At 43.0% G+C, this 27,515-nt stretch overlaps 1 protein-coding gene across 2 annotated transcripts in view; it reads left to right on the forward strand.

Annotated features, from left to right (window-relative positions):
• Nucleotides 1-27,515, forward strand: part of drosha (drosha ribonuclease III) — a 221,208-nt gene that overhangs the window by 5,671 nt on the left and 188,022 nt on the right. For both annotated transcript variants that reach the window (XM_048266837.1, XM_048266838.1), the window contains exons 10-17: nt 436-507; nt 704-785; nt 1,284-1,358; nt 4,664-4,833; nt 11,553-11,677; nt 13,234-13,333; nt 15,049-15,156; nt 16,382-16,489. In XM_048266837.1, the coding sequence (XP_048122794.1) occupies nt 436-507; nt 704-785; nt 1,284-1,358; nt 4,664-4,833; nt 11,553-11,677; nt 13,234-13,333; nt 15,049-15,156; nt 16,382-16,489 (840 nt within the window). The remainder of the gene's footprint in view (nt 1-435; nt 508-703; nt 786-1,283; nt 1,359-4,663; nt 4,834-11,552; nt 11,678-13,233; nt 13,334-15,048; nt 15,157-16,381; nt 16,490-27,515) is intronic.

Raw genomic sequence — 27,515 nt, forward strand, 5'->3', positions numbered from 1 at the left:
AGAGGAACAGTATTGGGCAATAGGCCAATAAACCAAAAACAAAAATCTTTTTTTTTTCTCCATTATAACATTTTTTGTTTTTGTTTTGTGTGAATTTAAGATCTAGTAGTAGGCCTAATTGATTTTATTGCAAGGCACAACACAGTAATATGTGGCTTTTGATTGCAGGATATTTCATTCTCATTTCTCACCTAAAAAATGAACTGAACTTTGAACTAGTTCAAAATTGAAATGGTGAACTATGAATGTGAACCGTTCACTTTGAACCTATGTGAACTGAACTTTGAACTAGTTCATGAAAAGTATAAACTTGCACAACACAGGTGTGTGTGTATGTGTTTGAGGTAGAGAGACAGAGAGAGATGAACCTGCCAATACGTTTTGCTGAGAAGAACCTTAGCCCTTAACCAAGCCTTGGTCTCTGTATCTCCACAGATCCCCTTGTGCAGAGTGATCCGCTTCAACATCGACTACACCATCCACTTCATCGAGGAGATGGCGCCCGAGGTAAGGCTCTCTTTCGCTCAGCTCCACTCTGTCTCCTCTCAAACACACTGCGCTCACTATCTTCTCTCTCGTCTGGTGCAATTCTAAAAGTTAATTTGGCCACGATAATTGATATGTATTGATCAGATCAACTAGTGAATAGTCACAGTAATTTATTTTCTCCATTATGCTGTGGGATTCTTTTCTTTGATTGCAGAACTACTGTGTCAGAGGCCTTGAATGTTTTGCTAACTATCTGTTTAAAGACATCTTGGAGCTCTATGACTGGAACCTCACGGGTAAGTGCACGTACCGCACACACACACGCACAAACGCGTGCACACACACACACACACACACACACACACACACACACACACACACACAGAAACTGACTTAAGCACACACTGACCTTACTCCATCTAAAGAGTAATGCTGTAATAGTGTGTAATCCACATGCACAGTTTGAAATTCTTGGAATTCTCCTTGAATTCCGTCTGGTGGGGGTTATGGTCAGGTGCATTCTAAGATATGATGTATTGGGATTTTTTATGTATGAATGTATATGTATGTTTGTATGGTGTGTGGTTTCGCATCAGGGTTGTGTTGACTACATGGTTTGCATGTTTGTAGAGTTTTGCCATTGTATGAGTTGACTTGGGGACTTGATGGGTTGAAAAGTGATCCAATAACTGGCTGTTGAATCTCTCTATCTCTCCCCCCTCTCTCTCTTGTTCTCTCTCTCTCTCTCTCTCTCTCTCTCTCTCTCTCTCTCTGCTCCTATCTCCTTCTCTCAGATCCGGAGTCAGACACTGAGGCTCCTGGTTGCCAGAAGTTTCACTTCATGCCGCGCTTTGTCCGCTTCCTCCCAGGTTGGTGTGTGTGTGTGTGTGTGTGTGTGTGTGTGTGTGTGTGTGTGAGAATCAGCAAACTCATTACGGCCCTCCAAGAGCCATTTGCGGCCCAAATGACTGGTGCCAATTAGTGTGTGTTTGCTTGAGTGCATAAGAGGGCATTCATGCTTCAGACAAGTTCATGTTTTTTATGTGCATTAATGAAAAGAGTGTTTGTCTGTATGGGATCTGTTCAAAGTTTTGCCTGTCAAACCATTTATAAATCGATAAAAATGAGTATGGCTCCCCCTTGTGGTTGGAATGATGCAATTGCGTCCTTCAGACTGGATGGTACTCACAAAGCATCTAAAGTGGCTCCCATCTGGTTAACATGGGAAAAGCACAGGACAATAACGGGTATATTAGTATCTAGGAGGCCTAGTTTTTAATAGTAGTTGAGAGTACTTCTAACTCACTAAATCAATTCACAAATGGTAGTAAATTAGCAGCGCTTGTCTATCATTTTACAATGCTTTGACATGGAATGTATGTGTGTGTGTGTGTTTGTGCACTACTTATAATAACTGACAAGGACACATTTATGTAGACAGAAACGGGTTTAAATTAGTTTGCAAGAGTGAATTGATTGGTGTCATAGCAACGGCAATAGCTTTTCCTTAGTAAAAGTAGATGTCAACAGTAAATATGAATTAGGATAAAAGTTTTAGTTTAAAGCTCTTGAATATGAGCCCAGATTTAATTTCTTTAGCAACTGTGACCACTATCATCTACTGAACTCTATAAATATTTCTTCATGTCTGTGCTCTCTCACAATAGATTTTGTGTGGCCTGCTATTTCTTCATATGTCAGTGGGGAATATTTTGAATTCTGACCAAAAATGTGTGGAAGTGCAAAAACATGGCTACATTAGAATGCACAAGCATTACTTGGGTGTAAAGGTACACATATTCGTACCGAACTGTTTAGGTACAGGAGGTGAGATTAAATACAGATGTGTAACGAGTGCACCAAATGCAGTCTTTAACAGTAATCAACAGCAGCCTGTTTGCTTGCGGACTATGTTTCAAATTTGAGTTCCCATACAAACATTATATAGCGGACCACATGTTAGTTTAGTCAATTAGTCAATGTCTAAAAACATTTGACGCCTTTTCAAAATAGTAATCCCAATGCGAATCAAAAATATTGTCTGTGAATTTTAGGTTAGCAGTACCTTACTGCTTACTGTAGGGCTTACTGTACCGAAAATTAACCGAACTGTGACTTTTGTGTGACAAAATTGAGGTACACACCAAACTGTGATTTTTGTGTACCGTTACACCCCTAGTTATTTGTAAGTACACCATCATAGTTATTTAGTAGCTATTAAGTAAATTGTTAAATGCTAATGATGACTAGAAACCATATTTTGGCATTACTGTAGTTAAAACATTCTATTCATTCAGTTTCTATTTCTTTCCAAATGAACTCTCAGATATCCCCCAGTCATCTTGACATCAATTACTCATCTATTCTCTCACTTGTTGTAGAGGTGAATTTCCCCCGGCCATCTTGACATCGATTACTCATCTATACTCTTACTTGTTGTAGAGGCGAATTACACCCCGGCCGTCTTGACATCGATTACTCATCTATACTCTCACTTGGTAGATAGGTGAATTACACCCTGGCCATCTTGACATCGATTACTCATCTATACTCTCACTTGGTAGAGACCCCCCGGCCATCTTGACATCCATTACTCATCTATATTCTCACTTGTTGTAGAGTTGAATTACCCCCGGCCATCTTGACATCGATTACTCATCTATACTCTCACTTGGTAGAGAGGTGAATTACCCCCGGCCATCTTGACATCGATTACTCATCTATACTCTCACTTGTTGTAGAGGCGGCCATCTTGACATCCATTACTCTCACTTGCTCACCCTGTGACCCCTCTATGACACGTCCTCTTAGCACTTAAATGATTGGACTGCATGGTATTGAACTGTTAACACTGACACTTCAGAGTAAGACACTTCTTACACAGTGCTGAGGTCACGGCCACACTACACTGCTGATAATTAGTCCTGGAGTGAGTGGGCTATAGTGTGAGTGTGTGTGTGTGTGCGTGTGTGTGTGTGCGTGCGTGTGTGCGTGCGTGTATGTGTGCGTGTGTGTGTGTGTGTGTGTGTGTGTGTGTGTGGCTCTTCACTCCCATTCGTCTCTCTGACCTTGGTGTGTGAAAGGGTCTTTGGAATGTGGAGTGTGTGCTACCGAGTGACTGAGCAACCGAGCGACTGTCCGACTGACAGAGCGGATGAACAAGCGGTGGTGAAGAGGCTCCGAGGTTCGGCGGCCGAGACTGAAGGTCGAACATGAGGGCGGCAGTGCTGTGTGTGCATTCAGTCAGAGCTCACCGGCAGAGCGCTCTCTTAAACGCTCCATTGTGTGTTAGAGAGTCTTCAGGTGTACGCAGAGAGCTACACACACAGACACACACACACAGACACAGACACTGATACTTACAAGCATGTAAATTTGCGCTATAGAACCACATACTCAAGCGACCTTGTTATTCTGTTATTCGGTTATGTTGACTTTAAGTTATTGTGTGTGTGTGTGTGTGTGTGTTGATTGCCTGGATGAGGGCAGAATGGATTTTGTGTGTGTATGTTTGTTTAAGGAGAGGATCGGTACTTCATGAGTGTCCATTAATGTGGCTCTGTGTGTGTTTTCTCTGGAGAGTGGCCTTGTGTTGAAATGTTTGACTGAAATGTTTTTGTGTGTGCGTGTGTTTGGTCTGCACACATGCATTACGGAGACAGTGTGTGTCTCTGGTCATCACTGATACTTCATTCTGCTGACAGATTATGATGTGCAACTCCCCACCCTCACACACACACATTCTGTGGTTGAGTGTGTTTGTACGCGCAAGGCAAGCTCCAATATGTATTTAAAAAAGATAGTAAAGCTATGCACTGAGTGTGTGTGTGTGTGTGTTTATGTGTGTGTGTGTATGTAAATGAGAATGTCTGGAAATGTTGAGTGTGCCATAGCTGTTATTATGTGACACACCAATGAAATGTAGATGTTTCAGTTGTGCATGTATATGTGTGTGTGTTTGTGGGTTTCTGTGTTTATAAGTTTGTGTGTGTAGACAGAGACAAAGAAGGGTTTAGAAGGTGCTTCGACATCTCATATTACATAGTAAGTTTTTGTGTGTGTGCGTGCGTGCGTGCGTGCGTGCGTGCGTGCGTGCGTGCGTGCGTGCTTGTCTGTGTGTATGTGTGTGCGCCTGTGTGTGTGCGCGCGCCTCTGCGTGTGTGTGCGTATGTAGATGGCGGTAAGGAGGTGCTGAGCATGCATCAGGTGCTGCTGTACCTGTTGCGTAGCAGCAAGCCACTGGTGCCTGAGGAGGAGATCGCCAACATGCTGCAGTGGGAGGAGCTTGAGTGGCAGAAATACGCCGAGGAGTGCAAGGGCATGATCGTCACCAACCCCGGCATGGTACACACACACACACACACACACACACACACACACACACACACACACACACACACACGTCAAGGAGTGCAAGGGCATGATCATCACCAACCCCGGCATGGTATACACACACACACACACACACACACACACCGTCAAGGAGTGCAAAGGGCATGATCGTCACCTGCCCTGGCATGGTACATACACACACACACACACACACACACACACACCAGGGTGTCCGCGGGGTTGTAAAAAGTATTAAAAGGTAGTAAATGAAATTAGCCAAATTTAAGGCCATTTAAAAGTATCAAAAAGTAATAAACGTCATCTGATGAGGTATTACATTTTCAAACCACTAACTATCAAAGTCAAAGTCAAAGTCAAAGTCAGCTTTATTGTCAATTTCTTCACATGTTCCAGACATACAAAGAGATCGAAATTACGTTTTCTCACTATCCACGGTGAAGACAAGACATATTTTACCAATTTTAAGTCCACAGACAAACATAACATTCAAGTAAAACAAAAAAAGTAAATAAGTAAATAAGAGGGCACATATAATAATGAAAAAATAAGAGCAGCAAAATTTTGTTGAAATTGTGCATAGACAGTCAATAAAAACTAGTGCAAAGTCAGGCCAATAAGAGGCTTGGGTAGTTCTGTTTGACCTGAGTAATGAAGAAAGTGGCATAGTGGTGCAAGTTATGTAAGAGCAGCAGAAGTGTTGTGTTTTCAGGACAACAACACCAAGTTGTAAAGTGTACAAGTGTGCAAGTGTTCAAGTGTGCAAGTGGAGTAGTGCAGGTGACCATTGTGGGTCCAATGTCCAGGATGTTATGTAGCTGAGGGTGGAGGGGGAGAGGAGGAGGGAGAGTTCAGCATCCTTACAGCTTGGTGTATGAAGCTGTTGGTGAGTCTGGTAGTGCGGAGCCGAGAGGCTTCTGTACCTCTTCCCAGAGGGCAGTAGATCAAACAGATTGTGGCGGGGTGACTTGCATCACTCACAATTTTGGTGCAAGCCTAAGCGGGTGAGGTGGGTGGTGTAAATGTCCTTCAGGGAGGGGAGTGAAGCACCAATGATCCTTCCAGCTGTGTTCACTATGCTGCAGGGCTTTCCTGTTGTATTCAGTGCAGCTTCCGCCCCACACAGCGATACAGCTGGAGAGGATGCTCTCAATGGTGCCTCGGTAGAATGTGGTCATGATGGCTGGTGGAGCACTTGCTTTCGCCTGAGTTTCCAGAGGAAGTACAGGCGGCTGAGCTCTCTTAAGCCAGTGATGCAGTGTTGGTGGTCAGGAGAGGTCTTCGCTGATGTGCACCCCCAGGAATTTGGTGCTGCTCGCTCTCTCCACCACAGCACCGTCGATGGTCAGTGGCAGGTGTTGGGTGTGACCTCTCCGGAAGTCAACAACAATCTCTTTGGTCTTGCTGACGTTCAGCAGGAGGTTGTTGTCCCTGCACCACGATGGTCAGATGGTCGACCTCCAACCTGTATTGAGTCTAAAATTAAGCCCTTGGTGATGAGACCCACCAGAGTTGTGTCGTCAGCAAATTTCACTATGTGATTGTTGCTGTAGGTTGCAGTGCAGTCATCGTCAGCAGGGTGAAGAGCAGCGGACTGAGCACGCAGGCCTTGGGGCCCCTGTGCTCAGTGTGATGCTGCTTGAGGTATTGTTGCCAACACATTACTACTTGGGGCCTCTGACAGAGGAAGTCCAGTAGCCAGTTGCAGAGGTAGGTACTGAGTCCCAGTTTGTCGAGTTTGCAGATGAGTTGTTGTGGTATTATGGTGTTGAATGCAGAACTGAAGTCTATAAACAGCAATCTCACATATGAGTCTCTTTTTTCCAGGTGGGTGAGGGCTGGGTGGAGGGCAGAGCAGATTGCATCCTCTGTAGACCGCTTGGCTCGGTATGCAAACTGGAAGGGGTCCAGGGTGGGGGGAGAATGGCTTTGATATGTGACATGACAAGCCGCTCAAAGCACTTCATGATGATGGGTGTCAGTGCCACAGGGCGGTAGTCATTGAAGCAGGATGGAGCAGTTTTCTTCGGCACAGGTATGATGGTGGCAGCTTTGAAACATGATGGGGACGATGGCTTGCTTCAGGAAGTGTTAAAGATGTCTGTGAAGACATCCTTAAGCTCCCCTCGCAGTCCTTCAGCATACGACCTGGGATGTTGTCTGGACCTGTTGCCTTACGGGTGTTGATAGCAGCAAGTGTCCTCTTCACGCTGTCGGCAGAGAGGCACAGGGGCTGCTCATGTAGAGGGGGATGGGTCTTCTGTGGGCAGGTGCTGTTTTGTGCTTCAAAGCGAGCAAAGAAGCGGTTCAGGTTGTTGAGCAGAGGGATGTTGCTCTCACAGCTCTGTGGCGCGGGCTTGTAGTCCGTGAGGGCCTGAATGCCCTGCCATAGGCTTTGTGAGTGTATTCCTTTTTTGCTTCCTTGATGCCACGGGACGGGACACGGGACGAAAACTATGATGTTTTCCATTTGTGTTAAGTGCAGGCCTATCTCCTAAAATTCGCGTGAATTTATTTATATTATATTAATTATATGTGCGAGTAGGACCTGAGCGATATGTCAGTGTGTGTTCGCGGTAAAAACTTTTAGCGCCCCCTCAAACTCTATGCTCAAACTGGATATACGGCTGGCTTACTGCCTAAACTTGTTGCCAAAGTTCGCAACCATTGACGATGTCATGGGAATTTTTTTTTTTTCGGACATTTGGTTAGAGGACTCGAGATTCAAAGACTGGCTTAGGCTAGTTGGCAACAGCCAAGAGGCTTATTACCATGTCTGTAAAAAGACAATAAATGCCCCTGGATGGGAGTGAATGCCGTCAGGTCACATATGGAGTCTACCAGAGCCGTTTTTCTACCGAAGAGACGACTGCCTGGCTCATCGGCCACGTAGGGCTGTCTCCACATAAATATGCGTCATTGAAGCTATCAGTATGTCTACGCTACCAGCTGTCATTGTCATCCAAAAAAGTAATCATTTGCGCCATCGCGTTTTCAATGACAGGCTGTAAGAGCAGCAGACATGGCCTAAACTAGGCCTAGCCAGAGAATGTCTAATAAGCCTACATACAGTATCACAATAACCCATTTTCAAATTAAAAGTCCCCATAAAGGCAGAAGGCCTTTTCATTCAAACAGATATATAATTAAATGAAATGGGGGAAAAAACAAGAATATAACATGTAAACATATGCACATGTTATAAGGGGTTATTTGCAATGAGCTACCCCTGCCTTGACTACAGAATAGAGGTTAAATATAGGCCTGACAGTGTTGCTTTGTTTAGGCTATAAGATTTAACATTTTCTACCCTCAGTAAATGTCATGTTAAGGTTAGTTTAACAGGTGTTACCCTTACATTATTCAAAGCTTGCTCAGGAGCTATAGGGTTACTCCTTTGATGTAGTATGTTTCCACAAAATTCCCCAGAAGTCACCATTTAAGGGGTTATTTTTCAAAATTTTCGTCACGGGGAGCATGCAGGCCCAAAAGTATTTTATCACATGGGGCCCACATTCTCCAGCAGCACCCAATTAATAATTAGTATTTTTGTAAAATGTGACAGCCTATTTTTGAATGTGATGCCTTGACTGGAAAATTATATGAGACAGCAAGGGTGTGTGTGTGTGTGTGTGTGTGTGTGTGTGTGTGTGTGTACGTGTGTACTGCGTATGGTCGTGGGCCTTTTTAGAAGAAAGTTGTCATTGTGTCTTGATTGAGATAGAATGATAGTGAAAGAAAGAGTGTAGTGCTGGAGAAGTGGTGTGTGCTCTTCCTACACATAACAATAACTTTTTTATCTTGGGTTAGGATTAAATAACAAATAATTGTGTATAGGCCAGTGTTTTTATTGAAGCAAAAAAAGAAACAAAGTATCCAGTAACTGTAATAATAGATACTTGATTTGAATTGTAAGCATTGCTACACTTTCTTACTCAGAAAGTTAAGTAACAAAAATGACAGTAATCTGTTACTTTATAATTATTTACCCCCAACACTGAATTTCGAAAGGTTGCCGCTAGTTGCAGCTCGAAGTCGTGTTGGTATTAAACAATATTGTGAAGGTATTAAAAAAAGGTATTAAAAGGTATTAAATTCAACTTAAGAATTTCTGTATATACCCTGACACACACACACACACACACACGCCGAGTGCAAGGGCATGATCGTCACCAACCCTGGCATGGTACACACACACACACACACACACACACACACACCAACACGGTAACACTTTACTTGACGGGTGAGTTCATAACACATTCATAGCAGCTGTCTTAAACTGCACATAAAGCATTCATGACTGTTTCATGAGACATGACTCAACATTCATACCAAACCTTTTATGAATGTGGAAGACAGAACGACAAAAATGTGTCAAAATAAAAGTCCAACAATTGCAAAGCAGCATTGCCGTTTTTGTTCCAAACCTCTTACCTGATCACGTCACATCTGAGTCAATGGGCTACTCCAGTGCCAAAAAGACAGAACATGGTCAAGCAAATAATTTTTGTTTCATAAAAATGTATTTGTTTTATGATACCTTTGCAGATGATTTGTCATCTTTTGCTACTGGGAATTAGTGTTAATTTTGTCACCTATTTTTAATTTAGTCTTAGTCTTAGTCTTGTGACGAAATGAGTCTTTTTAGTCTTTGTCATATTTAGTCATTCAAATATAATTTCTGTTAGTCTAGTTTTAGTCAAAAGAAAACTAAAGGTATCTTAGTCTTAGTCAGTTTTAGTCAACACATTTTAGTCTTTTTTTTTTTAACAAATTATTTCTGATTACCATTTGAGTCAAATAGTGCTTCACACATCTCAATTTTCCAACAATATTGTGTTTCCACAGGGCTACTCGTCTGTTATAATTACTCATTCAGATTTTTTGTCAGTCAGTATGTTTACATGCACAGGTAAGTCGAGCTGCAGTTATAGCTCGGCTGGGATTTGACCATAGACAGTAAAAGATTTGACTGGACCACTGTCATATTCGTAGACCTGTGTTTCTCAAAGTGTGGTCCGGGGATCACTGGTGGTCCGCAAGCTATCCCAAGTGGTCCACGAGCAGACGTGGTAAAATATAATATAGATAAGTTGTTTGCAATATTGAACCAACTTGTATGTAAAAACAGTTCTGCAACACTGTCTATGTAAGATATGCCAGTTTAAATCATACAGTACGAATCCACACAATAAGCAAAGTGCAAAGACAATAAGCAAGGTGGTTCAGTGAGTAGGCCTATTGTGTAGACTAATTATAGGCTACTGTTGAAGTAGGTCTAATCTTTTTTTTTATTTATTTTTTTTAGCTAGGGTTGGTTAAGTGGTCCTGAAACTGAAAAAGTTTGAGAAACACTGTCATAGGCCAAAGTATTAATGTTTTTACTCCGCCTAGCTAGATGGCGATATACCAAAACACAACACATTCCCCAAACAGACTCTCCATCTTAGCCATAGCTAACTTGCTAGTGAACTTTCCATATTAGCTTACTTGCTAGCAAACTTTGCATCATCAGTCTAACTAGTTAAATAGTTGACATTACATGATGAACATTTTCGTATGGACATTCTGGGGGATGTTAATTTGTATGAGAGAAGCTTCAACTTCTGGGTATGTAGCATTGTGGCATAAAGCTTAGGTAGTTAGCTTGCTAACTCTGGCAGAAATCTCCATTGTTCTTGTTCCATGTAGTTTCAGCAACAGTGTTGCAGCAACAGCATGTAGTCTAGCCTACAGGAAAGCTGTTGTATGAACTCATTCGGAATATTTTGAAAACGTAAGAGCTAGATATTCTAGCTCTTACTTCTCATTTTGTAGGCGAAAATGAAGAGAGATTTTATCTTAGTTTTTATTTCATGCAAAACATTTTAGTCCTCGTCTTTTTCGGCCAACAATAATGCATCTTAAGATAGTCTTAGTCAGTGTTTCAGGACATTACTGCCGTCTCGTCATCGTCTCGTCTTAGTCATGAAAAAAAAGGTCGTTGACGAACATATTTCCTCTCGTCTCGTCTGACGAAATTAACACTACTGGGAATGTCCAACCGTTCCAGGTTACATAAATACGGGTCAGCTGAATATAGGCTAGTTTACCACCCAGTGTTAAATTCAGTGATTATGAATACTTCACAACTTGTATAGTAAAGTGACATTCGATGTAGACTTCATAAGATATTCATGAAATATTTACAAAGGCTGGAGAAAAACGGCAATGCTGCTTTGCGATTGTTGGACTTTTATTTTGACAAGTTGTCATCGTTCTGTCTTCCACATTCATGAAAGGTTTGGTATGAATGTTGAGTCATGTCTCATAAAACAGTCATGAATGCTTTATGTGCAGTTTATGACAGCTGCTATGAATGTGTTATGAACTCACCCATCAAGTAAAGTGTTACCACAAACACACACGTCAGGGAGTGCAAGAGCATGATCGTCACCAACCCCGGCATGGTACATACACACACACACACATGCTAATGATTGCAAGGACATGAGGCCATGTCACACATACGCAGACACACAGACATGCACACACTCACAAACAGTTGCACACACACACACACAGATGTGTGTTCACCTGATTATAGATAGTGCATAAATCTACTAGGCATTTTATAGGTCTTGTTGTCTCTGTTAGACATACTTTGTTGTGTTTGTGTTTTTGAGTGTGTGTGTGTGTTTGTGTGTGCCTGCACTTTTCCCCCCATGCAGAAACCCAGCTCTGTGCGAATAGACCAGTTGGACCGGGAGCAGTTCAACTCTGATGTCATCACCTTCCCCATCATCGTTCACTTCGGGATCAGACCAGCCCAGCTCAGCTATGCTGGAGACCCTCAGTAAGACACACACACACGGGCACACGCACGCAAACACGCGCGCACACACACACACACACACACGAGAGTGGCCACACAAATCACGATGATTAGCTATCCAGCAGCAGTGTGTGATGTTTAGCCTAGGCTGAGTGTAATCTTAGGTAATGTCAAATACAAATAATTTAGATATTAAAATCATATAGCAAATTATAGCCTAATGACATACTACAATTATAGCCTCACGATATATTACAAAAAAAGTTGAGTTCTCGACGAGTCATCGCGAGTCAAATGCACGAGTCCAAGTTTGAGTTCATTCAGTGCTCAAGTCCAAGTCAAGTCACAAGTCTCTAAATTTAGCTAATGACTCAGACTCGAGTACTACAACACTGCTCTGCATATTTACCCAATCACTTTAAATATTCATTTTGGGCCAATGAAGTTTAAGTTTTATTCTCTTATGTAAATTAGAATGAATTATTTATTGTTTCATGGCCAATGGGGCCCCCCTGGTAGACTGGAACACGTGGGGCCCCTAGGCTGCAGCCATGTCTAGCGCGCGCGCACACACACACACACACACACACACTTATTTATACACCCCCCCCCCACCCATGACCATAATAATTCAAAAGAAGTTTTAAATCACAAATACGGTCTACATTCTGATGCCTAAACTGACAATTGATGAGCCTCACGTTACACTTTGGAAGTTGAACAAAGTTCAGATAGTGTGACGCTGCCGTTCCCACTGTTCCGCTGCTGAACCGTAAGAAATCTGCCCCCTGCTGCTGGCCCGCGTGATCCCTGCCTCAGTCTTGGGTCACTTAGATAGGAAGCTAGATAGATAGATAATTTATTCATCCCCAGGGGAAATTCAAGAAAGCTGAAAGTGACTCAAGACTGAAGAGCCCCTGCATCATCTCTTTCCTAATTCATGTCTTTGTCTGTTCTCCTCTGTGTGTGTGTGTGTGTGTGTGTGTGTGCGTGTGTGCGTTTTTGCGTGTGTGCGCGCGTGTGTGTGTGTGTATTGGAGATGTAATAAAGGAGTGTGGGAGAGTGAGAGATGGAGATGGAGATTAAAAAAAAAAACAAGAGAGAAAGAGAGACCACATGGCCCATAGGAGGGTTTTGTTCCGGCAGCCTCAGCCCCCTCAGGTGTCATCAGTGGGCAATTCCACGGAAAATGGACTTTTTGTCACACCTAGTGAAATGCCTTGGCAATTTGTATGATGTGAATGATAACATTCATTTTTTGTGCATTTTTTCTCATTTACATTCTTCAGCCAAAAATAGCAAATGCTCAAATTTCATGTAATCATTCACGTCATATCATACCATCACATTTTATTGGCGTTATGGATGTATACTCCCGCCTACGGCAGCCTGGCAGGGACACTAAGCCCCACACAGCCCACAGGCCTCTCTACAAACCCACTCTGATACTCAAACAGAGGTGAGGGAGAGGAGATGATACTAATGTGCTGTGTGTGTGTGTGTGTGTGTGTGTGTGTGTGTGTGTGTGTGTGTGTGTGTGTGTGTGTGTGTGTGTGTGTGTGAGCGTGCGCGTGCAGGTATCAGAAGCTGTGGAAGAGCTATGTCAAACTACGCCACCTGCTGGCCAACAGTCCCAAGGTCAAGCAGATTGACAAGCAGAAGCTGACACAGAGAGAGGTGAGCATGCGAGTGTGCATACACACACACACACACACACACACACACACACACACAGCCACAGAACTGCAGTATATTGATATCGCACACACACACACACACACACAGGCATTTCCTTTTATGCACTACTGTAAAGTGCAGTACTGGATAAAGCACTAAATCTTTCTCGTAGTGGTGTGATGGGCCACAGTTGCAGTCAGTGATTTAGTACACACACACACACACCACACACACTCACACACGCAACACATACACATTTCACACACACACACACACACACACACGGAACACACACACATACACACAAGTATTCCCTGATTTTCTCTGTCTCCACACGGGTGGAAGTACTAAGGTGGACGTGTGTGTGTGTGTGTGTGTGTGTAAGTGTGATCAATCTATATGTGAACATCTTAACAACTCTGGTTATATAAATGATGTATGTTAAAGAGAGAGAGGGAGAGAGGACAGGGCTTTCATCACCGACTTTGTGGAATCATGTCCCCAGAGACCGCACCATCAGCTAGTGACACACACACACACACACACACACACACACACACACACACACACACACACACACACACACACACACACACACACACACACACACACACACACACACACACACAGACTTGCCGGCCATGTTTGGCCTGCTCAGAAGCCTTGAGGGTGGCCACTTTGATGGGGATCAAACACTGTCAGTGCAGGCACAGACACACACACCACACAAACATGTTCCTATTCATACACACACTGTGTATGTGCGCACGATTCACTTTGATGCAGAGTTCAAAGTGGAATGACATTATTTATTCATGCCTTTGTTGTTCTTATTTTCTCGGTGCCATGGACCTGCTGTTCACCAGCAATTTACACACGTCATGAGAGAGAGAGAGAGAGAGAGAGAGAGAGAGAGAGAGAGAGAGAGAGAGAGAGAGAGAGAGAGAGAGAGAGAGAGAGAGAGAGAGATGAGGCCAGACAGACAGTCAGAGAGAGAGAAAAAGGGATGAGGCCAGACAGACAGTCAGAGAAGATAAATGTTCTTATTATTCAAAGGCAAATGGTCCTAGACAGACTATTTGCTTTGTCAGTCATGCATCAATAACGCACGCGCGCACACGCATGCACATGTAGTGGTCATCAGTTCTAAGAGGGTAGATGTATCCAAAATGTGTGCATTTGCGTCCATGTTGTGGCTGTTATATATATGCTATGTGTGCGTGTGCGTGTGTGTGGGCGTTGTGCAAGTGTGTGTATGTGTGTGCGCAATGAACACAGACATATTTTGGTGTTCATGTTCATATGAATTTGTAGCTTGTAGTTTGTTCTTTTGCGCCCTGTGTGTGTGTGTGATGGGGAGAGTTGTGCGGTAATAGGTGGCCTTCTGTTTGTCGGCACGGTTGCTTTGATTGGTCATCTGTCAGAACCTCTTATCCAATCAACTGACCACAGTCTCAATCAGCACTGCGCTTCACACACCAGCACAAGGCACAAATGATTAGTCTTCAGAGAATTCATCTTCCGTGTGTGTGTGTGTGTGTGTTGGGGGGAGGGGAGCAGGCACTGTAACCATAACTATGGAGTGTGTCTGCCCTTTCTGTGCCATGTTGGTGGTGTGTGTGTTGTGTGTGTGTGTGTGTGTGTGTCACACTGCTCATACAGGCGTCATACATCTAATTATTTGTGTGTGTGTGTGTGTGTGTGTGTGTGATCAGGAAGCCCTTCAGAAGATCCGTCAGAAGAACACCATGCGGAGAGAGGTCACTGTGGAGCTGAGCAGCCAGGGCTTTTGGAAAACGGGCATCCGCTCTGATGTCTGTCAGGTACACAACCACGTTCCCTCTCACAGTAAACACACACACACACACACACACACACACATACACACACACACATACACAAACTTACCATATACTTTCATATTTGCTCTACACACAAGCACATACACAAACACGCTCACACACACACACGCTACTCTACTCTGCACACTGCGCCACACCACATTAAACACACACACTATCAGAGGCAAATTCCTCCACATAGACACCTACACACATATCTCATATTCTCCACACACACTACACACACACACACACCGTACGAAATAAAAATGCAAATCTCTTATTCATCTTTTACACACACACATGCACAGACCTCATCACACATTTCTCTCACACACACACACAAACCCCAGATGCTTTCAGCACAGATCACACACACACACACACACACACACACACACACCCTCTCATCTCTGTCCACACGCATGCTTTGGCACTCTCAGATTTTCCTTCCTCTTTGTATGGGGTCCCAAATCATGTGTGTCCTTCTTTTCGGAGATTGGAATGGATTGGTGCGTGCCAAAATGAGAATTTTCTCCCAGTCTCATTTCTCCTCTCTCTCTCTCTCTCTCTCCCTCTCTCTCTCTCTCTCTCTCCCTCTCTCTCTCTCTCTCTCTCTCCCTCTCTCTCTCTCCACCCCCCTTTGCCCTGGTCCTCAGATTGGGTTTTCATCCTTTGATCTGTCGCTCTGTCGGAGCACTTCTTAATAAATAATGACCGCCTGATTGATTTCTGTCTCCCCGTGTCCCCCCCACACACACCCCCCCTCTTTCTATTTCTTATCCCACATCTTTCTCTCTGTTGCTCTCTCATATCTTTCTTTTCCCCTCTCTTTCTCTCTTTCTTTCTTTGTCTTTTAGAGTTTGAGGCCATCTTTCTATTTTTCTCGGTCTCTATCCCTCTATCCCTGCACTACTATCTCCATACTCCTACTCCCCAACATTACTCTCCACTACTTAATCTTCATCTCTCCATCCATCCATCTGTCTATCCATCCATCCATCCATCTGTCTATCCATCCATCCATCCATCTGTCTATCCATCCATCCATCCACCCAGTTTTATTTTTGAATATGTATGTGCTGAATAGGTTCTCTAATTTGTTCTGTGTTGTTAATGACCTCCATTCTCTGTGTTGTGAAAAAATTGTGTGTGTGTGTGTGTGTGTGTGTGTGTGTGTGTGTGTGTGTCGCTTTGTCATGTTCAGCACGCCATGATGCTGCCGGTGCTAACCCACCATATCCGCTACCACCAGTGCCTCATGCACTTGGACAAGCTCATCGGCTACGTGTTTGAGGACCGCTGCCTGCTCCAGGTTAGTGTGTGTGTGTGTGTGTGTGTGTGTGTGTTTTGGTGTGTGTGTGTGTTTTGATGTGTGTGTGTGTGTGTGTGTGTTGTTTGTGTTTGTGTTTGAGGTGGACAGATGTGCCAACTGAGGGGTTTGTGTGTGAGTGTATTTGAGTGGTTTTAATTGGCACCAGTCAGGTAGGCTGCACGGGGCTCTCGGAGAGCCATAATTAGTTTGCTGATTTACTGGTGGTCTTTGACACACACACACACACATGCAGGTGCACACACTGACAGCTGCCCCTACTCTAATACTTATCCTCTCTCTTTTGCCCTCTCTCTCTCTCTCTTTTCTCTCTCTCTCTCTCTCTCTCTCTCTCTCTCTCTCTCTTTCTCTCTCTCTTTCTCACACACACACACACAGGGCCAGGTTAAGGTCATCTGGGGCCCGGGGCAGAGGCCTCCCGAGCCCCCCATTTTTTTTCAATATATATTACTGTTAGTATTACTATCAATATACGTAAGACAGAGCGAGAGGCAATTAAATTATGACAAGTAGGCCTAGCCTACAAACATGGGGCAATGCACAAAAAAAATCAACCATGAAATATTATATTATTACCATCAATTAATTACTTAAACTAAGGCTTGAAAAAAACTGCCAGTGGTACCCAGGTCAGCCTAAAATGTGCAACTCCCGAACTCTGAACTCATGAAACATTGTAGCCTAGAGTTTGGCGCGCATGCACACAGCCACATCATGATACATTGTTAACACACAGCCCTAGCCAGCCACAGCGTCAAATACATTGAAACCGCGCAGTCTAAGCATACACACACAGCCCAGCCACATCAAATACAAACAAGGGGGTGTTGGAGCCGATACTTGATAACGTTGTCAGGGACAGGGGGTGGGCGTGGACTTATCACTATTTTGATCCTCGTTTTGAAAAAGTGGACAAAGCCTGCAGGAAAGAATGTGATGAATGCGCACACACCCACCTAACTTTCAGCGCTTTGATAATATTTGTCCCGGTTAGGTTCCTGCATTGGTCAGTTAAAAAGTAGTCTACATAGTAGGCTAATGACATCCACATGCAATATCTTTACAACAACAACGCCTAACAACGACCTATTTATTTTGACAACTTTGTATAGCCCTATAAAGGCTAAAGTTACCTTTAGTTTTGTTATAGCGAAGGCTACGTTCACGTAGGCTATGGCTTTAATCAGCTGTAATGCTAGCCATTTTGCCTACTGTACCTTGTAGATAGATAGATAGATAGATAGATACTTTATTGATCCCCAGGGGAAATTCAAGGTCTCAGCAGCATACATACAACACAAACACATTCTTTAACAGCAGAAAAAGTAATTAAAGTATATAATATAAAAACACAACTAACTACAACTACAACTATAAAAACACAACTAACTACAACTTGTGCTTGCGGCTTGCCCATTTGAAATAACTCCTCTCGCTTTGCTGTCTCCATCCTTTCTGTTTTCGTTGTTTAAAAAACGTGTTATATCCATGATGAGTCTCGAGTTAATGAATTAGCTTATGACATTGTGTGCTGATAACCAGCATAGATAGTAATAGTCCATGAGCCACAGGCCCAAAAAGGGGCGTGTCACTACCACCTGGGGGGCAAATTCTCACTATATTTTTCTGAAAGCTACATATCTCTGGAGTATAAAATGGTATGATAGCAAGTTGGATCTTGTAGCTTTGTGGCTGTACAGGCCTTCAAAGTTGACCTGATTTGAAAAAAAGGAAATTCTGCCTATTGGCTTTTTTTTTGTTAAACCACTCATAAGAGCCCAGAAAATAATCCAAACCTCATTATTACTGATGCATATGTGGTGTTTGATGTTGGCATACATATTTGAATCATTATGTGATTTTGCCCTTCATTTTGGTTGATAAAATTCAAGATTTATGTGTAATAATGAGCAAATCTACGTTTTCAGAGACACAACGTGTTGTAGCACTAATTGAAATGCCCACCACCTCATTAATCAATGTATTTATACCTTCCTACCTCCCAGGAGAAACTTGAAATACAAATGATTACATAGGTCTGCATTGCTATGCTATTTACTATTTGTAAATGTACTATTCGGAAACTATTCCCAAAATTCAGTAAATTAGTATTTTATTGAAACTACCCATAAGAGATATTCCAAGAGATCAAAACATCATGATTACCAATCACATATTACCTTTACATTCAAGGAATACCATATGAAAATTGTTCACATCACCACATGTACCCAGCTTAACATAAATATTACAATGTCCAGGGCACATGAAATATATACAGTAATTTCCTGTGTATTAGCCGTATTGTGTATAAGCCACAGGACAGTGTTGTATGCAAGTTAAAAGAAACAAAACCATATACCATATTAACTGCCCCCATGTATTAACCTCATAGCTGAAGAAATTTTGTAAAATCAATGTATAAGCTGCAGCTAATAGTTGGGAAATTATGGTAATTGCATCACAGGTGCTAAAATGATGTACATCATACATTTCAGTTGTACTTTTGACTAGTAAGAATGTGGGAATGAGATGTAGATGAACTGGTTGGTGAAAATATTCATACTTTACACATTGTTATCATTATGTACAATTATTATTATTATTATTATTATTATTATCATACTTAACATTGTCTTTCATCTGATGTTAAAATAATTTCCATTGAAAAGAAATAATAACTATTTTCCAAGACTTGATCTACAAGTATACATTTACAACAGTTTTAAAAATTCTACACAGTTCTGATGAGATGAGACAGAAACTGAAATTGGATCAATCCATTTTCAGAGGAACATGAGTTCATTTGCATATCTACAGCAGGCAAAGCAACACAAGAGGTTAGGGATGATCTGATTCAGGCTCATACTACAGGCAAAGATCATGACATAGAGGCTGGAGTCAGATACACCTAAGCACAAATTCCATGATACATTGACAAAGCAAAATTAAAGACATTTCTGAGCATGAGTCAAAAAGAAAACACAGGCACATGGCAAGACCATCATGTTAAAGACTGGACATGAGAGAAGTCTTTTGTCACCCTCTTGGACCTTGGCGACACCTGAGGGGACCCCAAGGAAAACCTCTAAAGCAGCACTTGCAAAGCATTTGCAGAAACTTGCATCACTATCAGATAATCTTCCAGATGAATATAATACAGCAACAATCATTGATGGAATGTCTCTGGTCTAGAAGGTCAATAACAATGTCTCAACTTATGCAGACATTGCTGCTGCTATTCATAGCATGATCCATAAAGAGGCAAAGCAGAGGCAGATAATTTTATAATTATATTTATAATTTTAGATTAAATTAGATTAGATTTAGCTTTATTGTCATTGTGCAGAGAACAAGTACAGAGACAACGAAATGCAGTTTGCGTCTAACCAGAAGTGCAAAAAAGCAGAAAAGTGCAATGTGATATACTGTACACAGTATAGGCAGGTGGTGCATAGACAGGACAAGAAAGTGCAGTAGTGCTATAGTGCAGTGTAGACAGTAGTATACAGTTGTTTTGCAGAAGGTGGTTTAGAGTAGCATAAATTAAATATACATATGTGCAGTGTATTAACAGTTACCTTATAAGAGCAGAATAAATATGGCTATGTACTGTAATATGAACAATGTATGAACAACATGTACAGGTATGTGCAATGTAGTGGCGGTACCATTATAGTAGTAGTAAGAACAATATAGATATATGCAGTGTATTAACAGAATATATTACAGAAAAACTGAATAAATATGGATATTTAGTATGAACCATATAGACAGATATGTACAGTATGTACAACTATGTGCAGTGTGGTAACAGTACCATTGTAGTGCAGAAACAGTAACATTACAATAGTATTAATAATAAGTGTATGTGCAGGATGAAAAGCAGTGGAATATGGCTATGTACAGTAAAAAGTGTAATTACAGTATGTACATTTGTAAATAAATAGATGGATGGGATAGATGGGTGGGATAGGGTAGTGCAGTTGTGGTGGGGGCTAGGGGATGTCTGCCTCCTTGTTGTCCCTGTCCAAGGTTGCCATGGTCGTGGACACCTCAACAGGCACAGGCAAGGAGGCATCAGGCATGAGGGCGGGGCAGGGGGTGATGGGGGCTTAGTTGGTTGAATGTCACGGGATGCAGAGCTAGAGTTCAGTAGGGTGACAGCCGCTTGGGAAAGAAGCTTCCTCTGAACCTGCTGGTTGGATGTGGAGATACCTGTGCGCCTCCTGGAGGGAGTGGAGTGAACAGTCTGTGGTTGGGGTGAGAACAGTCTTTGATGATGCCTTTACATAAGCATCGCTTGCCCTGGATGGGCCTCGATGGAGGGGAGTGAGGAACGGTGATGTGTTGGGCAGTTTTCACCACCCTCTGCAGTGCTTTCGGTCGTGGGCAGAGTTGCCATACCAAACTATGATACAGTTGGTGAGGATGCTCTCGATGTTGCAGCAGTAGACGTTCACCAGGATCTGAGGAGACAGATGGACCTCAGAAAAAAGAGACACTGGTGGGCCTTTTTGATCAGGGTAGAGGTGTTGAGGGTCCAAGAGAGGTCCTCAGAGATGTGGACACCCAGAAACTTGAAGCTGGTGACATGCTCCACCTCAGTCCTATTGATGAGAATGTGTGTGTGTGTGTGTGTGTGTGTGTGTGTGTGTGTGTGTGTGTGTGTGTGTGTGTGTGTGTGTGTGTGTGTGCTAGCTTTAGACTTCCTGAAGTCCACAATGAGCTCTTTGGTCTTCTTGGTGTTGAGAGCCAGGTTGTTATCAGTGCACCACGATGTTAGGTGCTGAACCTCCTCCCTGAAGGCCGTCTCATCGTTATTGCTGATGAGCCCAATCACCGTAGTGTCATCTTTAAACTTGACAATGGTTTTAGAGCCATGTACAGGTGTGCAGTCGTAGGTGAAGAGGGAGTAGAGGAGAGGGCTCAGCACACATCCCTGTGGTACACTGGTGTTCGATGTTTGAGGAGGTGCGATTATCTAACCTAACAGACTGAGGTCTGTTGGTTAGGAAGTCCAGAATCCATAAGTTTGTTTTTTCTTTACCTTGACATGTTTCGACGTATACTTCCGTCTTCATCAGAAGGTCACACGGTGGAGTAGTGTGACACATTTTTTATCAGCTGATGTTGTTACGGAGGTGTGATCCACCTGTCAGTTTTTTTGACAGGTGGACCACACCTCCTGCATGCCAGAGTCATTAAGCAGGAGAACAACCGATACCACCGCTGGATAAAGGCGATTGATTGAAGAAAGCGGAGCCCAAAGACAATGAACAGAGATGAGGGAGCATATATGCTCTCCCATACCTGGAGTGCCGTCCTGGGGGGCGGCTGACTGACAGCAGGAGGTGTGGTCCACCTGTCAAAAAACTGACAGGTGGATCACACCTCCGTAACAACATCAGCTGATAAAAACCTTTTGATGAAGATGGAAGTATACGTCGAAACATGTCAAGGTAAAGAAAAAACATCCAGTTACAGAGGGAGGTATTGATGCCCAGTTCACTGAGTTCGGTGATCAGTTTGGAGGGGATGATGGTGTTGAATGCTGAGCTGAAGTCAATGAACAGCATTCTTACATAGGTGTTGCTATTGTCAAGGTGGGACAGGGCAGAGTGAAGTGCCATAGAGATGGCATCCTCTGTGCTCCTGTTCTGACGATGAATTTAATGAATAGATTAAAGATCCTTTGTACTCGTTTCAGCTACAATTTAAAAAACATTTGTACTGCAGACCTATGTTAGCCTAGAAATCTAGATGCACCCTAGCGGCGGCAAATTAATTTGCTCAGCCTGTACGTCTAGTATCAAACCATAGGGATTTCTATTGGCTGACGCCGTGGACCTCATCCAATCACAGCGCTCTATTTTGTTAGAGAGTCTTAAGGCGGGCTTAACAGGATAACGACAGTCCTGCGACGGTGAACAACAAGGAAGGTGGCTATGGCGAACGAAGAGCGGTTGTTTGAATCGGCGTTGGCGTCAACTTTGGAGAAATTGGACTTGTGCTTTTCTTTGAAAGTTGAGCTCGATGTTGTCACACACAATGCAAAGTCATTCCTTTCGAAGAAGGATGTATTTGCCGTTTTGCCGATACGGATATGGTCGTAGCGCTGGCCTATTGCATGCCTAGGCAGTTTGATAGACAATTCTCTGCCCGCCCCTTGGATTAAGCGAGGTGAATGGTTCGATGCCAGACTATACATTTCAATGATATAGGATGGCCCGCCAGGCTAGACCTATGTATGTCATCATTTAAAATGAATTTCAACTCGCAATTGAAAGTAAGGAAGGTAGAATAGTAATGATCAATAAGGTCTGCATTCAGGTATTGCCATAACATGTTGCTCTGAAAACTCAAATTAGCTTTTTTTTGCACATAAATCTTGAATTTTATCAACCAAAACGAAGAGCAAAATCACATAATGAGTCAAAATATGTATGCCAACATCAAACACCACATATGCATCGGTAATAATAAGATTTGGATTATTGTCTGGGCTCTTATGAGTGTTTTAACAAAAAAAGCCAATAGGCAGGAATTTCCTTTTTTTTCAAATCAGAGGTCAACTTTGAAGGCCTGTGCAGCCATAAAGCTACAAGATCCAACTTGCTATCATACCATTTTATACTCCAGAGATATGTAGCTTTCAGAAAAATATAATGAGAATTTGCCCCCCCAAGTGGTAGTGACGACCCCCTGTGGCTCATGGACTATAATAGAAAACATCAAGCTAGCCGACAACTTCTGTAGCATGCGTATGTAGGCTCTCCTGCTCAAACAAAAGGTGCGCGCGTGCATAGTTCTTCATTAAGTTGATTATGAGAACGTGTTTACAAACTTACTTTACAGAAAATTGTAAATAGCCTACTGTCATGCAGTTAATGGAATACTGTGCAGAGTTGGGAAGTTATGGTAACCTAGGCCTGTTTTGTGTGAACACACACACACAGGGCCAATTCTCTCTCGAGTAGCCTGATGATACGCACAGTCGCTGCATTTGCACTGCGCCCGTGGTTTTGGCGCCTTACTGAGAAGCGATCTGGCTGCCGCTGTTTCTTTTCGAGCTCCGCTTTCATATTTCCTAATTGTCTCATGCGAAGCCATTGTTGTCTGGGATAGCATGCATTGATAAGGGGAAAGACAGGTGACGATAAGACATTTGTTTTCTTTTTTAAATGTCCCGCGCCGGGGCCCCCTAGTGGCCGGGGCCCCAATGCACAAACGCGGCCCTACACACACACACACACACACACACACACACACACACACACACACACACACACACACACACACACATGCAGGTGCACACACTGACAGCTGCCCCTACTCTAATACTTATCCTCTCTCTTTTGCCCTATCTCTCTCTCTCTCTCTCTCTCTCTCTCTGTCTCTCTCACTCACACACACACACACACACACACACACACACACACACACACACACACACACACACACATAGAAGCACAGGCTTACAGTCTTGGACTTTTTGAAGACTCTAACATTGCAGTGAGTGGGCAGGAAGCACAAAACTTCCTTGAAATAGCAAGGGCAGGTGTGTGTGTGTGTGTGTGTGTGTGCGCGCACTTCTTCTATGTACAGCCTTTAGCACTATTGGAGAGCTGTCACGCTCTGATGCATCACCAATCAATGCGTTTTATTTGGGCCCAAAGAGGAGCAATATAGAGGCTCACTCTCATCACCCTGTGATGGTCTCCAGAGAGAGAGAGAGAGAGTGTGTGTGTGGGTGTGGGTGTTTCTGTTTGTGGTCGTCATTGGTGGCCATGGTCATGTTCTTTGAGGTGGCACAATAGGTCTTTTTCACATTCCTACCTCCATAGAAATGGTATGTGAAGTGTGTGTGTGAGAGAGTGAGGGAGAGAATCAGTTATTGATCTCTTTGCTGCTCACTTCTGATGTCAGCTCAGCACCACAACTTTGTACTTTCTACTTCCTATCCTCTCTTCTCTCCTCTTCCCTCTCTGCTTCTATCCTCTCTTCTCCTTTCCTCTTCCCTCTCTCCTCTTCCCTCTCTGCTTCTCTTCTATCCTCTCTTCCCTCTCTCCCTCCTATCCTCTCTTCCCTCTCTCCTCTTCTCCTCTCCCTCCTATCCTCTCTTCCCTCTCTCCTCTTCCCTCTCTCCCTCCTATCCTCTCTTCTCCTCTCCTCTTCCCTCTCTCCTCCTATCCTCTCTTCTCTTCTCTTCTTCCCTCCTCTTCACTCTATCCTCCTTTTTTCTCTCATCCTCTCTTTTCCTCTCTTCTCCTTTCCTCTCTCACACACTCTCTTTCCTCCATTGCTCTGTTAAGCGCATCTCTGCCATTGTAATTGATTGAGTCCTCAGCCAGCCTCCCATGCCTAGGGATCTGTAAGAGGTAAGATGTGTAAGATGTGTTCAGCCTCCCTTTCTGGTTCTGTAAGAAGTTAATGTTGGGACGGTAATCACTGGAAGGCTGAACACATACACTCTTCTGAAGGTGTGGTACACTTTTGGAGTGTGTGATTTTTTGACGGACGGACATATTTTTTGTATCTGGACATTTCGTTGGTTGGCTGCATGCAAACCAGTAAATAAGTTGGTAATGAGTTTGTAAAAACTACTTATGTTTGAACTTATGTTTGACAGAAATGTGGTCTATATTTAACTACCTGCCATTTCATTTAAAATGACTGTTTCCTTTGACATCACAATTCTAACATACTACTGCATGTCCTTTTGTTGTCCAGTTTCCTGCCCACCGTAAGATGTTGTTATGATGTGTTGAAAGTGACATCGTTTTAAAATGAACTATAGGATGAAAATGGCTAAAAAAGGTTTTGTTCTCACAAATGGCATTTTTGTAGTTTTTTTTTTTGTGTAGATGCTAATAAGCCTAGTAATGAATAATAACATACAGTTATCATATATAATAACATATTTTGAGGTACAAAGAGATTGTGGAGAATGTCAAGCGCTTAGCCTGATTTTAAAAACTACCCTTCCCCTTCAGTCTTGGTACAGAGTCCAACTCAAAGAGCTGAGGTGACGCAATAGGGCTTTTGTAATAGCAAGGGTGTGTGTGTGTGTGTGTGTGTGTGTGTGTGTGTGTGTGGGCAACCAGGCAGTAAGCACCAAGGGGTAGAGCAGGGCATATGGTTTTGACCAGTGGGGGGTGACTTGGACAGGCACACTGCTGAATGATTCAGAGAGACACACACACTCTCTCTCTCTCACGCACACACACTGACAGACAGCAGCAGCAAAGATATCCTGCGGGATTTAAATAATTAATCCGTGCGATTCAAGCGCTCCATTTCAGATTTCCTCTGTTTGTGCGAGTGTGTGAACATACGTGTGTGCAACAGTATGGGCCTGCCTGCATCAGGGACTATTTATACACACATATATGAGTTGCATCTTGTGAGTCTCTAAAGTCTCTCTATTTTCGTGTGTGTGTGTGCGTGTGTGTGTGTGAGAGGATGAGTCATTGACACCTCCTGCCTCTAGGCCAGGGGTGGGCAACTAATTTCCCCAAGGGGCCACATGACAAACTGGGACTGTTGAGGAGGGCCGGACCCAAAATACCGAAGTCTGAAATCATTCAATCTATTCTGTTCTTGTATAACATTAAGTAAATCATATGGTTTTGTTTACTAGTCGTAAGAACAGATGAAAATGAAAATTATTTTTTGACATTGACATGTTTTTCAGTTTTCAAAGACTGATATAAAAAAGTACTACAATATCTATATAATTAGGCTAGGTCATGACAATGTGAAGGAGTCAGTACAACCGATAGGCCTGTGCCACCATTTCATCAACACTCAGCAATATTTCATCATTAAATCATTACCATCATTAAATTAACAGAATTAGACTACGAAAATGTGGAGCAGACAATAGTAGGCTGCCATTAATCAACATGCACAAATAAAACTATTTTAAAAATGTAGGCTATGTTTTTGCTTTAACTTTATGCACATAACTGTGATTGGTGAACTCGCTCTGTGTGTTGAGCCGGCTGCTTCAAGCAACCTGTGGGTAGTAGCATCATACTAGTTCGCTAACATAAGCTTTGCAAATAAACTCAGACATATTTTGGTTACAATTATGGGGTTATCCGATTGTAAACTGTCTATCTGCCAGTAGCGTTTTGAAATGAACACTTTGTCGCCAATCGAGCAGCAGTAGGAGTTCGTTCTAACAACCTTTATTGTGGTGAGCAGCGCGAGACATATAAGACACAAAACTTTGAAAGGTTTACGCCGACGTAAAGGCAACTGCATTGTGTCGGCGAGAAGCATAAATTCTATTCACCAGCACATCAGTGAGGGTGTTTACGTCGTATGCATCCACGCACAAAATGTATATGCACAAATAGCAGTCGCTTTCAAAATAAAAACAACGATATTGATTTGCGTGCATTATCTCTATGCTAGGCTCTTGACTATTGTTCTTTCACGGACCTTACGCGGGCCGGTCAGGGAAAGCCCACGGGCCGGATGTGGTATTTGTAAATATAATCTCTGTGCATGTGTCCAGTTGAGTGTATTTACACAAGGATTGAAAGCAAAGCCTGTGAATTGTGGGCTGGTTTTTGGCCCCAGTGCTGTGTCTCATTCTCATGTCTGTGTCTCATTCTAATGTCTGTGTCCCATTCCCATGTCTGTGTCTCATTCTCATGTCTGTGTCCCATTCTCTTGTCTGTGTCTCATTCTCATGTCTGTGTCCCATTCTCATGTCTGTGTCTCATTCTAATGTCTGTGTCCCATTCCCATGTCTGTGTCTCATTCTCATGTCTGTGTCTCATTACCATGTCTGTGTCCCATTCTAATGTCTGTTGGGCCCTGTGCCGTGTCCCATTCTCATGTTTGTGTCCCATTCTCATGTCTGTGTCCCATTCTCATGTCTGTGTCTCATTCTCATGTCTGTTGGCCCCTGTGCTGTGTCCCATTCTCATGTCTGTTGGCCCCTGTGCTGTGTCTCATTGTCATGTCTGTTGGCCCCTGTGCCGTGTCCCAT

The sequence above is a fragment of the Alosa alosa genome, chromosome 16, assembly GCF_017589495.1.
Source record: "Alosa alosa isolate M-15738 ecotype Scorff River chromosome 16, AALO_Geno_1.1, whole genome shotgun sequence".
NCBI lineage: Eukaryota > Metazoa > Chordata > Actinopteri > Clupeiformes > Clupeidae > Alosa > Alosa alosa.